This window comes from Salvelinus fontinalis, unplaced genomic scaffold (assembly GCF_029448725.1).
Source record: "Salvelinus fontinalis isolate EN_2023a unplaced genomic scaffold, ASM2944872v1 scaffold_1043, whole genome shotgun sequence".
Lineage (NCBI taxonomy): Eukaryota > Metazoa > Chordata > Actinopteri > Salmoniformes > Salmonidae > Salvelinus > Salvelinus fontinalis.
Genome location: NW_026601252.1, coordinates 45944 through 60747, shown reverse-complemented (window position 1 = coordinate 60747; position 14804 = coordinate 45944). Strand labels below are relative to the sequence as shown.

General features: G+C 43.4%; 1 protein-coding gene across 3 annotated transcripts in view; it reads right to left on the bottom strand.

Moving 5' to 3' along the window:
• Window positions 1-2107: 2107 nt before the first annotated feature.
• Window positions 2108-14804, bottom strand: part of LOC129848529 (serine/threonine-protein phosphatase 6 regulatory ankyrin repeat subunit A) — a 48910-nt gene continuing 36213 nt past the window's right edge. For all 3 annotated transcript variants that reach the window (XM_055915688.1, XM_055915686.1, XM_055915687.1), the window contains 16 exons: window positions 14505-14651; window positions 14103-14171; window positions 13821-13961; window positions 13489-13600; window positions 13248-13274; window positions 11738-11812; window positions 10989-11190; window positions 8931-9018; window positions 8592-8709; window positions 8158-8377; window positions 7510-7681; window positions 7219-7364; window positions 7026-7108; window positions 6868-6950; window positions 6642-6733; window positions 2108-3947 (listed from right to left, as the gene is read on the bottom strand). In XM_055915688.1, the coding sequence (XP_055771663.1) occupies window positions 3655-3947; window positions 6642-6733; window positions 6868-6950; window positions 7026-7108; window positions 7219-7364; window positions 7510-7681; window positions 8158-8377; window positions 8592-8709; window positions 8931-9018; window positions 10989-11190; window positions 11738-11812; window positions 13248-13274; window positions 13489-13600; window positions 13821-13961; window positions 14103-14171; window positions 14505-14651 (2068 nt within the window). In that variant the 3' untranslated portion in view covers window positions 2108-3654. The remainder of the gene's footprint in view (window positions 3948-6641; window positions 6734-6867; window positions 6951-7025; window positions 7109-7218; window positions 7365-7509; window positions 7682-8157; window positions 8378-8591; window positions 8710-8930; window positions 9019-10988; window positions 11191-11737; window positions 11813-13247; window positions 13275-13488; window positions 13601-13820; window positions 13962-14102; window positions 14172-14504; window positions 14652-14804) is intronic.

Sequence of the window (14804 nt, the reverse complement as noted above, 5' to 3'; positions counted from 1 at the left end):
TAACTGTAAATCTCTCTAGGACAAGGTGACTTTTATCAATATATTCACCTGTATTTCACCTGTAACAACAAATCAATACAGAAAGTACATAAGGGAACACAAGTATATATAGATGATATATAATGGACAGTCGAGCTAGGGGGTACAATATCACATTACAATTACACAAGCACCTTAAGGGACATACACTTACAATTCTAACAGCTTTTTTGTTAGTAGAGTATTTAACTGTCTTAAAATACAGTTACATTTCTTTTTGTAGGATAAGAAAAGGTGTTTTTTTGTTAGTAAATTTACATTTGTGTATATGAAATTTGGCCAAAAGAATAATGAAATTAATTACATAAAAATGTTTCAGCTTATTTTTATCGTATGTAAAGAATCCAAGCAGTACATCTCTCCACAATAGTGTAAAATCTTCATAAATGTGTTCAATTATAAATCTACTGATGTCAGGCCACAGTTTTCTTACATGTATACAATGCCAAAAAAAGATGCAACACTGTTTCTGGGTTGTCATTACAAAAGGAGCAATTTGAGTTGATGTTTTCCTTAAACTTCTTCATATAGTGGTTGGCAGGATAATATTTATGAATAATTTTAAAGGAAACTTCCTTCATTTTGTTAACAAGTAGGTATGTGGCAACATCCAAACTTTTCCCCAACAGATATTATCAATAAATCCATTCCAATAAGGCATGACATAAGGTCTTAGATACAACATCCTGCTGAAACAAGGTTTGTATCGCTCTGTTGTTGAATGGGCCGAAAGAGAAACAAATCTTTCCTACTGATGAGTCAACAGGGTCAATAGAAGGTAGGCTCTGAGGGTCTTGACACATTCCTGAATAACAGAGCAACACCTGAGGGAATGGCATCTAAAACAATTGCAAAATCTTTAGGTGTTACAGGGACCTTGTAAAGTGATAAGAATTCCTTATAACTGAGTAAAAGACCCTCTGCATTTACCAGTTGGTTCACCAATAGGATATTATTTCGGAACCAATATACCTGCCGATGAAATGCAGAAAGTTTCACTGGAATTTTGTCAATATTATAATTGCACAACAACATGAAGTTAAGGCCACCAAAAGTAGAGAAGACATGACGAGGAATACAATTCCAGATAGAAGTGGGTCTTCTTAGTCTTTTAAGATCAATTCCTATCCAATTGATCTTAAAAGTATTATTTAAAGTAGTAAAGTCCAGAAAATTCAGTCCACCATTCTCATAAGTGTTCATTACAACAGTTTTCCTTATGTAATGGGTACGGTTTCTCCAAAGAAAGTTGAAAAGCATCTGGTCTATCTCCTTGCATATTTTACTGTAAAGATATACCCATTCCGGCCATTGTTTTTCGTGACGTCAGCCAACCTGTGTATGGCTCTTGGTCATAAGTAATGCACTAGCCTACATAGGCAATAGCGTGCAATTTACGACGTAAATATGAGGGTGGTGTTATAACCCTTGATCCACAGCAGATTCTAACGCACCTTTAGCCAACTGTCATGACTCCCCGGCCATAGACTTTGTAGTTTGATATTACAGCAATGATAGGACATTATTTAATTTGTTACACAATATTTAATCCACAGTAATATAATTGAGAATTAAAAAATAAATAACATGCCTACCTTGAACTCTTTATTCTCCATGTCCTTGCAAAATCAGTACATTTCCTTGCCAAAATGAACGCTCCTCCAGCACTAGCGAGAATCAGACTGAACTGCTCCCGCGGTTTCTCATCAGTTTCAACGTTTATCCGTGATGACGTAACAATGCTGTACAGATTTGACGCACTTCCAATCTCGTGCTGATGCAACGCTCTGTGCGGTTGTAAATTCACGCATGGAAATCCTGCCAGTTGTAAACAAATGTAGGCTACGATTGCCCTTAAAAATGTAATGTTGAGGACGCAATGCAAAATAAAATACATAACCCACACCGTTAGGTACATGGTACAAGGTACATGCAATTTATCACTTTGCCAATTAGAGACTATTCTTGTTCCTTGTAGCCTTTCTTTTGGGTTATTGGCACCACTGTCATTGCCTGACACCTAGAAATGGACTTATGCTGCGGTTGTCACATAAAACAGAACCCATAGTTCATTATTAAATAACTCATTTATTTTATTACTCATAAAATATACAGCAATCTTCAGATAGTGAAAGAATTCATGGAAGTTTCAAATTCAGTCACTATTTCATATGTACATGCTAGTTTCATCCATTTAAAAGAAAGATAAGGACATGAAAAAATCCTGTGAACCTCCTGTTCCTGATTTGATGAACATAGCAAATGTATTGTACATATTTCCAGTTAAAATGATCTTCAAAGAGACACAAACGGGGATTTGAACAAGCAATCACATAAAAGGATTGAGTGGTTTCATTTTTTGAAGAAGTTAAAGCAAGCAAAACCTGTTAAAAAACATTGATAAGCCCAAAGACAAATAATATAGATATTTATTTTCCAACAGAAGAAAATCTAATTGCTGCTGTCCTACCATTGGTTTACAGTGTTTTTCCTCTCCAAGGGAGACATGTTTTCCACCTCACATGCCTCGGGATAGTATCAGTGCTTTTCACAAACGTTGTAGTACTTAGTGTGCATCATTGTTTTCGCTCATACAGGTGCCCCTACTCTCCTAACCACCCCTCAGTAACTAACGAAGGCACAAAATGACAAATATCACAAGAAAGAATACATGAATTAATCATTTACTTTAAAAAATATTTTCTAGAGGGCAAAGGACAGGTAGGTTTAATAACACAAATGTAATATGTCCCATCAAAAAGTCCTGTTGCTCACATACCGGTATGCAAAACCAGCATCCTAAATGGCACCCTATTTCCTTTAGAGTGCACTGCTTTTGACCAGACCACTATGGGCCCTGTTCAACAGTAGTGTACTATTCAGTATAGGGAATAGGGTTCCATTTGGGATCATCAAATCTTTACAATTACTCATGAGAGCAAATACTACTATTTGTTGATTCCCACATGCCTTAAGACATGAATGATTTTATTAAAATGTTTGTTCATAAAAAATGTATGATTTCCCCTCCTCCCACATGGATTACAGACAAGAGGCTAGGTGCGTTCTGACTGTCTTAGTGTGCGGATAAACATGACAATCACTCTCATGAAACATCACTTCTTTTCTCAGCCCAAACAATTTCTAGTCAAAACAGGTTTAAAAAAGGCTTCTTTTGGTCCCTGTCTGTTTCGCTCTCAGTGAAGTGCTACTATCCCCTTGGACTACAGGTTATTGCCATCATAAGGTGTGCGTCTGTCGGACAGACAGTTTCTACCCTTTAGGACCTTAGTGGGTAAAGGTAAAGATGGGGTATAGCAGTAGCAGTTCCTCTGAAGTCCAGTATCTGCTGGAAGTACATCTGGTGGTACGAGAGGATGACTGTGGGCCAGCCAGCCTGTTGTGCCTCCCCCTCTCCCTCTCTTTCTCTCTATTTGCGGGACTCTTAAGGCTCCTGTGCGGACTGTCTTGGCTCGTGCCCTCCCAAAGCTGGCTATGGTGATTTAAGACACGGTGTGTATTTGTTTGTGGCCTCTGCCCCACTTCGCTGTCCATCCGCCTGCACTTGCCTCCCTTCTCCCTGGCTCCCCTCCTGGGCAGCGACCACCACCACTCTCAGTACGTCTCTGAGTCTGAGTCGTTGAGTTCCTCATCCTTGTAGAAGCCTTCGTCGTGGCCGCGGTGGCCGATGTTGTTGAAGCTGCAGTAGGAGCTGTGCTCGCTGCGCAGCACGGGCAGGCTGTCGAAGGTAACACTCTTGGAGGGGCTGGTGGTGTAGTGGTTAATGGCACTGAAGGACAGGCTGGGTGCCGGGGTGCAGGGGGACACGGGCATCATGGTGGCCAGGATCAGCGCCAGGCAGTCCGCCACGTCTTTGTTGGGTGCGCAGGCCAAGGCAGGCGTGTAACCTGAGGGGTACAAACAGAACAGCAGAGGATAACTTCAGGAGCATCACCATTTACTACAACGCTTTTGGTGAAAAACATGAAATAACTTGGTATCTCCTAGCCTGGTGTTAAAATTGTCTTATTTAACCAGGTAGGCCAGTTGAGAACAAGTTCTCATTTCCAACTGTGACCTGGCCAAGATAAAGCAAAGCAGTGTGACAAAAAACATAGTTACACATGGAATAAACAAAAGTACAGTCAATAACAATAGAAACATCTATATACAGTGTGTGCAAATGGAGTAAGAAGGTAAGGCAATAAATAGGTCATAGTAGCAAAGTAATTACAATTCAGAAAATTAACACTGGAGTAATAGATGTGCAGATGATGGTGTGCAAAAGAGCAGAAAAGTAAATAAAAACAATATGGGGATGAGGTAGGTAGTTGGATGGGCTATTTACAGATGGGCTGTGTACAGCTGCAGCGATTGGTGAGCTGCTCAGATAGCTGATGTTTAAAGTTAGAGAGGGAAATATAAGTCTCCAACTTCAGCGATTTTTGCAATTCGTTCCAGTCATTGGCAGCAGAGCACTGGAAGGGAAGGCGGAAAAAGAGGTGTTGGCTTTGGGGATAACCAGTGAGATATACCTGCTGGAGCGCATGCTACGGGTGGGTGTTGTTATCATGACCAGTGAGCTGAGATAAGGCGGAGCTTTACCTAGCATAGACTTATAGATGACCTGGAGCCAGTGGGTCTGGCGACGAATATGTAGCGAGGGCCAGCCAAAGAGAGCATACAGGCCGCAGTGGTGGGTGGTATATGGGGCTTTGGTGGCAAAACGGATGGCACTGTGATAGCAAATTGGATGCAGTCTGAGTAGAGTGTATTTTGTAAATGACATCGCCGAAGTCGAGCATCGGTAGGATAGTCAGTTTTACGAGGGTATGTTTGGCAGCGTGAGTGAAGGAGCTGATTCTAAATTTAATTTTGGATTGGAGATGCTTAATATAAGTCTGGAAGGAGAGTTTACAGTCTAGCCAGACACCTAGGTATTTGTAGTTGTTCACATATTCTAAGTCAGAACCGTCCAGAGTAGTGATGGGCTGGCGGGTGCAGGCAGCGATCGGTTGAAGAGCATGCATTTAGTTTTACTAGCGTAAGAGCAGTTGGAGGCCACGGAAGGAGTATTGTATGGCATTGAAGCTCATTTGGAGGTTTGCTAACACAGTGTTCAAAGAAGGGCCAGATGTATACAGAATGGTGTCGTCTGCGTAGAGGTGGATCAGGGAATCGCCCGCAGCAAGAGCGACATCATTGATGTATACAGAGAAAAGAGTCGGCCCGAGAACTGAACCCTGTGGTAGCCCCAGAGACTGCCAGAGGTTCGGACAACAGGCCCTCCGATTTGACACACTGAACTCTGTCTGCGAAGTAGTTGGTGAACCAGGCGAGGCAGTCATTTGAGAAACCAAGGCTGTTGAGTCTGCCGATAAGAATATGGTGATTGACAGAGTCGAAAGCCTTGGCCAGGTCGATGAAGACGGCTGCACAGCACTGTCTTTTATCAATGGCGGTTATGATATCGTTTAGTACCTTGAGCGTGGCTGAGGTGCACCCGTGACCGGCTCGGAAACCGGATTGCACAGCGGAGAAGGTACGGTGGGATTTGAAATGGTCAGTGATCTGTTTAACTTCACTTTCGGAAAGACAGGGCAGGATGGATATAGGTCTGTAACAGTTTTGGTCTAGAGTGTCACCCCCTTTTAAAGAGTGGGATGACCGTTGAAGCTATCCAATCTTTAGGAATCTTGGACGATACGACAGGTTGAACAGGGTTTTTTTTCTCTCGTTATTTTACCAGGTAAGTTGACTGAGAACACATTCTCATTTACAGCAACGACCTGGGGAATAGTTACAGGGGAGAGGAGGGGGATGAATGAGCCAATAGTAAGCTTGGGATGATTAGGTGACCGTGATGGTATGAGGGCCAGATTGGGAATTTAGCCAGGACACCAGGGTTAACACCCCTACTCTAACAATAAGTGCCATGGGCTCTTTAATGACCTCGGGGTCAGGAAACCCATTTAACGTCCCATCAGAAAACCAGCACCCTACACAGGGCAGTGTCCCCAATCACTGCCCTGGGGCATTGGGATATTTTTTTTTAGACCAGAGGAAAGAGTGCCTCCTACTGGTCCTCCAACACCACTTCCAGCAGCACCTGGTCTCCCATCCAGGAACTGACCAGGACCAACCCTGCTTAGCTTCAGAAGCAAGCCAGCAGTGGTATGCAGGGTGGTATGCTACTGGTGTTGTGGATAATTTTAGGAAGAGATGGTCCAGATTGTCTAGCCCAGCTGATTTGTACGTGTCCAGTTTTTGCAGCTCTTTCAGAACATCTGCTATCTGGATTTGGGTGAAGGAGAAGCTGGGAGGCTCGGGCATGTAGCTGCGGGGGGTGCGGAGCTGTTGGCCGGGGTAGCCAGGAGAAAAGCATGGCCAGCCAGAGAGAAATGCTTATTGAAATTCTCTATTATGGTGGATTTATCAGTGGTGACAGTGTTTCCTATCCTCAGTGCTGGGAGGAGGTGCTCTTATTCTCCATGGACTTTAATGTCCCAGAACTTTCCAAGCAGTGGATTAGAGAGAAACATTTGTGGACACTATGAGAAGAAAAGTACCAAAGAAAATGGTGTTAGCCTTACGGATCTTACCATTCTCATCGACTGCGAGCACGCTAGCACCCTTCGCTAACAGCTCTTGCACCACCACGGTCAGACCATTTCTGGCTGCAACGTGTAACGGCCTGAGGGGAAAGTACCGTCAGATTAGCCAGCAGCAAATGAGGATACCTCCCAAATGCCAGACTATTTCCCTATATAGTGCACTTCTTCTGACCAGGGCCCTATGACCCAATTAATGCAGCTGAACCATACGTACGTTTGTAAGGCTGCGTTAGTCGAGTTGATGAGGTTCCTGTCTGTAATCTTCTCCAATATCAACAAGGCACTGGTTTCATGCCCCTTTAAAAACAGAGTCAAACATGTCAGACAAAATTGAAACCAGAAGGAACATCATCTTCATGTGGGGTTGCTCACCTTACTGCAGGCCAGATGAAGAGCAGTGTTCTTGACTGCATCCTGCAGAGTGAGCTCTGCTTTGGCACTGCTCACCAACAGCTCTGAGACAGAGAAACAGAAAAGGAACTACATTAGGAAATTAACTTACTTATTCAAATTGTTGAACTTAAGCCGGCTGGCGAGGCAAAGCGGAGGAGAGGGAACTGCATACCGACAGCGTTGGTTTGTCCGTTCTCAGCAGCCATCATGAGGGAGGTCTTCCCGGAGGTGTCGGGGGAGTTGACCTGGGCGTTGTGACCTAGCAGCAGCTGAAGACACTCCACGTGGTCCGTGAAGGCTGCCGCATGCAGTGGGGTCCTGGAGAGAGGAAACTGTTTTCATTGATATTGAGTAGGAGTGGTATTATCAAGTATAGTTTCTACAATCCCTCATCCAACCCCAGAGGTCGTTTTCACAACATTATTCTCCAGAAGAAAAGGACTTTGTCGTGTGCCGTAGTTACCGGTTCTTGGTGTCAGTGGCGTTGACAATGGTCGGCCCCAGAGTGTCAATCAACATCTCTGCAGCCCCCTCGTTGTCATTGATCACAGCACAGTGGAGGGGGCTGAAGGAGTTGCCCTCGGTCTTGTGGAAAACCTCCTGTTCCAGCAGCACCTCTACACACGTGTCATGGCCTAGTGGAAGATTGATTCATTTCATTTAGAATTAAAAGTAATACTTTGCTCTAGCGGGAAACATTACAAACAGGAAAAAGATGACGTCACTGCAGACCACAACGATACCCTCAGAGAAAGCCAAGGATCTGACAATGGTGAAGTCACAAAAAACGTTTTAGCTACAACATATACTATGTCAATCCCTGACAAAGTCCTGTTTCAGTGTAAGCTCCTCCACTGAGAGTCATAACCCTACTTCTCCCACAGTGTTGTAGTCTTGTTCATTCCCCCACATTGGTCTGGATGGAGCAATCTAATGCCTTTCAATCCACAAGAGGGAGTGAATGAGTGCACACGTCATGGAGGAGAGAATAGAGCTCCAGTCCAGTCAGTCCAGTACGTACCGTTGTAAGGCCTGCCTAATTCAGGGACATGCTTACAGTGTTGGAGAGTGAATCAGAAAAGAGCTCCAGTCCAGTCAGTCCAGTACGTACCGTTGTAGCAGGCCCAGTGTAATGGTGTGTAGCCCTGGTTGTCTGTGATGACAGGGAGGGTCTCCACTGACTGGGCGGCATGTAGGAGCCCCCCCAGCACCCCGATGTGTCCAGACGCTGCCGCCAGGTGAACAGGGGTCCGCCCCTTACAGTCCCGAACCAGGAAGCTGGCGCTGTGCTGCAGCAGAGCCTCCACACACTCCTCATGACCCGTCACTGCCTAGAAGGGAGTCGAGACAAGAATGAAATTGATTAAGTCATAATCAATTATATAATAAGAAATCATAATAGGTATATTTGGGCATAATTTATATTCCATGCTAGATCCCACACCAAAGCCATCCCTAGAAGTTCAATGGTCTCATCCCTAGATCAGAACAAGCCTCCCCCTCTCTTTCTGTGTGTGAGCGCGTACAGTCAGCTCTCCTCCTCACCCCTCTGTGTAGAGCTGTTCTGCCCCACTTGTCTTTGGCTTCTACGCTGGCTCCCTTGTTGAGCAGTGAGTACACACAGTCTGTGTGTCCGCTCAGCACCGACAGCATCAGAGGGGTTCTGATAAACAAGACAACAGGTCATATTACAAAATGGTAATAACCAGGCTAAGTCCTAAATGGCAACCTATTCCCTATATCGTACACTAGTTTTGACCTGGGCCCATAGAGCTTTGGTTTAAAGTAGTGGACCAAGTAGGGTATAGGTTGCCATTTGGGATGAATCCCTAGTGTCAAAATCTCTTTATTTCAGGAATTGTATCCAAAACCCAAATGACTTACTGTCCATTCCCATCTTGAACATCCACTGCACTCTGGAGGTCAGCATTTCCAATCAGCAAACGCAAACACTCCGAATGACCGTTGGTAGCTAGAGGAAGATAAACAGAGAGGATATAAGAATGTGAGATGATTGACCGTTGGTAGCTAGAGGATAAACAGAGAGGATATAAGAATGTCAGATGATTGACCGTTGGTAGCTAGAGGAGGATAAACGGAGAGGATATAAGAATGTCAGATGATTGACCGTTGGTAGCTAGAGGAGCATAAACAGAGAGGATATAAGAATGTCAGATGATTGACCGTTGGTAGCTAGAGGAAGATAAACAGAGGATATAAGAATGTCAGATGATTGACCGTTGGTAGCTAGAGGATAAACAGAGAGGATATAAGAATGTCAGATGATTGACCGTTGGTAGCTAGAGGATAAACAGAGAGGATATAAGAATGTCAGATGATTGACCTTGGTAGCTAGAGGAGGATAAACAGAGAGGATATAAGAATGTGAGATGATTGACCGTTGGTAGCTAGAGGATAAACAGAGAGGATATAAGAATGTCAGATGATTGACCGTTGGTAGCTAGAGGAGGATAAACAGAGAGGATATAAGAATGTCAGATGATTGACCGTTGGTAGCTAGAGGAAGATAAACAGAGAGGATATAAGAATGTGAGATGATTGACCGTTGGTAGCTGGGGGAGGATAAACAGAGAGGATATAAGAATGTCAGATGATTGACCGTTGGTAGCTAGAGGAGGATAAACAGAGAGGATATAAGAATGTCAGATGATTGACCGTTGGTAGCTAAAGGAGGATAAACAGAGAGGATATAAGAATGTCAGATGATTGACCGTTGGTAGCTAGAGGATAAACAGAGAGGATATAAGAATGTCAGATGATTGACCGTTGGTAGCTGGGGGAGGATAAACAGAGAGGATATAAGAATGTTAGATGATTGACCGTTGGTAGCTAGAGGAGGATAAACAGAGAGGATATAAGAATGTCAGATGATTGACCGTTGGTAGCTAGAGGAGCATAAACAGAGAGGATATAAGAATGTCAGATGATTGACCGTTGGTAGCTGGAGGAGGATAAACAGAGAGGACATAAGAATGTCAGATGATTGGCCGTTGGTAGCTAAAGGAGCATAAACAGAGAGGATATAAGAATGTCAGATGATTGACCGTTGGTAGCTAGAGGAGGATAAACAGAGAGGATATAAGAATGTCAGATGATTGACCGTTGGTAGCTAGAGGAGGATAAACAGAGGATATAAGAATGTGAGATGATTGACCGTTGGTAGCTAGAGGATAAACAGAGAGGATATAAGAATGTCAGATGATTGACCGTTGGTAGCTAGAGGAGGATAAACAGAGAGGATATAAGAATGTCAGATGATTGACCGTTGGTAGCTAGAGGAGGATAAATAGAGAGGATATAAGAATGTCAGATGATTGACCGTTGGTAGCTAGAGGAGGATAAACAGAGAGGATATAAGAAAGTCAGATGATTGACCGTTGGTAGCTAGAGGAGCATAAACAGAGAGGATATAAGAATGTCAGATGATTGACCGTTGGTAGCTAGAGGAGGATAAACAGAGAGGATATAAGAAAGTCAGATGATTGACCGTTGGTAGCTAGAGGAAGATAAACAGAGAGGATATAAGAAAGTCAGATGATTGACCGTTGGTAGCTAGAGGATAAACAGAGAGGATATAAGAATGTCAGATGATTGACCGTTGGTAGCTAAAGGAGCATAAACAGAGAGGATATAAGAATGTCAGATGATTGACCGTTGGTACCTGGGGGAGCATAAACAGAGAGGATATAAGAATGTCAGATGGCTCTGGATAGAAGAAGTCTCCCCTGTGCACTGATCCAGGATCAGCTTATCCTCCCCAGATCCATTAGTGGGGAACAAGACAGAAAAATGGCCTCGTGGGCATTTTCACACTATTCTATATAAAATCCAGTGGACATCCTAGCAACATAACCAAACAAATGGCCATCTTGCTCAGGAAAACTTTTTAATTACAGAATCTCTGTGATATCCTATGTGTACCTGCAGCGTGGATGGGGGTCCTCTTCAGGGTGAAGTCTTTAACCAGGATGGAGGCTCCCTGGTTGATGAGGACGTCAACACACTCCACATGGCCTTTAAAGGCAGCCAGGTCCAGAGGGGTGCGCCCCTGGCTGTTCCTCACGTCTAGATCCAGCAGAGACTGAACCAGGACCTCCATAGCATGGTGGTGGCCGTGGTACGCCTGAATAGAAACACAAACACAGTCTCAAGCAAAGTCCAGTGGTACGCCTGAATAGATATACACTCTTAATATAATCAATGTCCTATAGTAGACCAGTGGTACGCCCGAACAGAAATACAGTGCTAGACCTCTAAAGTAGACCAGAGTCTTTCAATCGGGAGCCCATTTTTGCTCCCGCCCTGCATCAACATCGGAGGTCTCTGCCAAGCGTGGGATTGAGAAACAAACACTCTACTTCTCCTCTGAGGTTGATTAACTCAAATGGCAAAATAAGGAAATCATCCTCATCATCACTCTGTAGAATATGCATGTATTTTACACTAATCAGGAATAGATAGGAATTTGGTGTGTGAGTCTGTCTGGACAGTCAACTCCCTGTGGAAAATCAACACCATGCCTGCATCCCAGATAGCACCCTATTCCCTATGTAGTGAACTACTTTTGATCAGGGCCTATAAGGATCTGGTCAAAAGTAGTGTACTAAATAGGGAATAGGGTGCCATTTGTCATTTGGAGACCACTACAGGAGCAGGTAGGCTTTACTCACAGCGAGGTGTAGAGGGCTGATGGGAGCTCTGACATCAGAGTCGTTTAGCATGTCTGTCCCTGAAGTTTCCATTAGCTGAGGAAAGACAAAGACGGCCAGTTCAGACTTGTAACATATTTACTTGGAAGGTTAGTCTAGTAGCATGTGAAACATGGTAAATCTCAGTGACCAGCCCCTGCAGACATACTGGGGTGTTGCATCCATACTAGAGGTCGACCGATTAATCGGAATGACCGATTAATTAGGGCCGATTTCAAGTTTTCATAACAATCATAACAAATATTTTTTTACACCTTTATTTAACTAGGCAAGTCAGTTAAGAACACATTCTTATTTTCAATGACGGCCTCGGAACGTTCTGCCTGGTTTAGGGGCAGAACGACAGATTTTTAACCTTGTCAGCTTGGGGGATCCAATCTTGCAACCTTACAGTTAACTAGTCCAATGCTCTAACACCTGATTACATTGCACTCCACGAGGAGCCTGCCTGTTACGCGAATGCAGTAAGCTAAGGTAAATTGCTAGCTAGCATTAAACTTATCTTATAAAAAACAATCAATCAATGACTGTCATTGCTCCAATGTGTACTTAACCATAAACATGAATGCCTTTCCTAAAATCAATACACAAGTATATATTTTTAAACCTGCATATTTAGCTAAAAGAAATCCAGGTTAGCAGGCAATATTAACCAGGTGAAATTGTGTCATTTCTCTTGCGTTCATTGCACGCAGTCAGGGTATATGCAACAGTTTGGGCCGCCTGGCTCTTTGCGAACTAATTTGCCAGAATTGTATGTAATTATGACATAACATTGAAGGTTGTGCAATGTAACAGGAATATTTAGACTCATGGATGCCACCCGTTAGATATAATACGGAACGGAATAAACGTTTTGTTTTCGAGGTGATAGTTTCCGGATTAGTCAAAGGTATATGGTTTAGAGAGAAATAGTCAACGCGTTATAATTCCTGTAATAACTTGCGGCTGAACTTGAAAGGGGTTACGTCGTTATTTTACCGTTCATGTCTTCCATAGAGAATGTCTTGATCTACTTCAAATAAGGTCTGTGTTTCGTGGAGGAGCAGACTGACAGGGGACCATGCAGACAAGCTCTGCTTTCTGCACTACAACCTAAAACTTAACTGGGAATATTGAAAACCCATGAAAGCTGGTGGTTCGTTTTAACATATGTTCCCATGTTATTTGAGACTAAATGATTTTATTTATGTATTATATTAAGTTAAAATAAAAGTGTTCATTGTTCATTCAGTATTGTTGCAATTGTCATTATTACAAAAATGTGTGTGTGTGTATGATATATATATAAATACATGAAAAAAATGTTCATTATAAAAATTTAAATAATTTTTTTCTTCAAAATCGTCCGATTTAATCGGTATCGGCTTTTTTCGTCCAATAATCGGTGTTGAAAAATCATAAATCGGTCGACCTCTATTCCATACCTTAAACAAGCAAGTGTGAGGAAAAGTTACCAACTGGCACTTACCACATCTAAAGGTGTTTCACCTGCAATCTGGAAAAAGAACATCAAGAGTGACGATGTGTCCACGACAAACATGCAACACCTTAAAACCTACTGAATATCAATGCCTATGTCCCAAATGGCAGCCTATTCCCTATATAGTGCATTACTTTTGACCAGAGCCCTATGGCCCCCACAGCCATTTGGGACGCAGGGAAATGGTCTGTGGATGCAGGGCATCTAGTATCCTGTGGTTCTGACTCACCAGCTCCAGACAGAGGCGGTGTCCGTATGCAGACGCGTAATGCACTGCGTTGTAGCCCTGATTGTCCCTGATCCCTGGGTTAGCATCGTTTCGCAGCAAATATTCCAGACACCTAGAGGTCAAGAGTTCACTAATCATTACACCAACATCAAGACTGACAGATAATCAAGCAGAGACACGTTCCCAAAGGAGACGTGGCTAAACTTTCACACTGCAGATTGAACACTAGCTTGCATTCAAACACTCAACATAGTCTCCAGACTACAGTGAAACGTGAAAGGTCACGGCACCACAACACACACACAACAGTAAGAGAGGAGTGTGAGACGTACTTTCCGTCTGTATCGGAGGCAGCAGCGTAGTGGAGCGGGGTGCAGCCCCTCTTGTCCAGGTCGTTCACACTGGCCCCAGACCCCACCAAGGCAAACAGACATTGGTAGTTACAGTTGGCTGCTGCATAATGCAGAGGACTCCTACAAGAACACACAAACATTCAACAGAAACAGCTGATTGGAGATGTAAAACAATATATCCCAGAATTCCTATGCCCCTATACTATATTCCTCATTATCATAACGATCTAATATTAAAGTTATTTGATGCCACAGACAGACCTTCCGAAGCTGTCCTTTCTGTTGAAGTCTGCCCCTGTGTTGAGCAGCAGATTCAGACAGTCCAGGTTCCTGGTAACAAGATATCAAGTTTAGAAAGGCCCTCGCACACCTGAGTTATCAGGTGCATGTTAACAATGAGAGAACCTGAAAGAAAAGAGAAACCGGTACTTGCTAGCATCACTGTTTTTATTAAGGCTAATAAAAGCTAGAATAAAAACAGTGATACTAGCAAGAGCAATGTGCAGGTTTCTCTTCTCTTTCAGGAAGATATAAAGACATTTTACTCAGTACCACAATAACATGGAGCCACATTATAGAGAAATGATACTGCAGGAGGAAAGTGTGTTTTCCAGGTCATGAACTACATATTCCTTGGTGTAAAGCCTGGACCAGTCCACTCACCCTCCAGCTGCTGCAGCATGTAAACAGGTCCTTCCAAAGTCGTCAGGGGTGTCTATATCAAAGCCTGATGAGAGGAGCTTTCGACAGCAGTCAGAGAAACCACTGAGAGCAGCCAGGTGGAGGGGGAACATCCCATGGACGCCTCGTCTGCAACAACATTTTATACTTTAAGCAGACACAGAGCGACTTCTAGTTCATTCAGCTGAGTTTAGAAACAGCACCACATCACAGTGCTCATTAAACCCTACAGCACACTGCAATGCCCAGTCTATCAACCACCCACACACCACAATGGAGGCC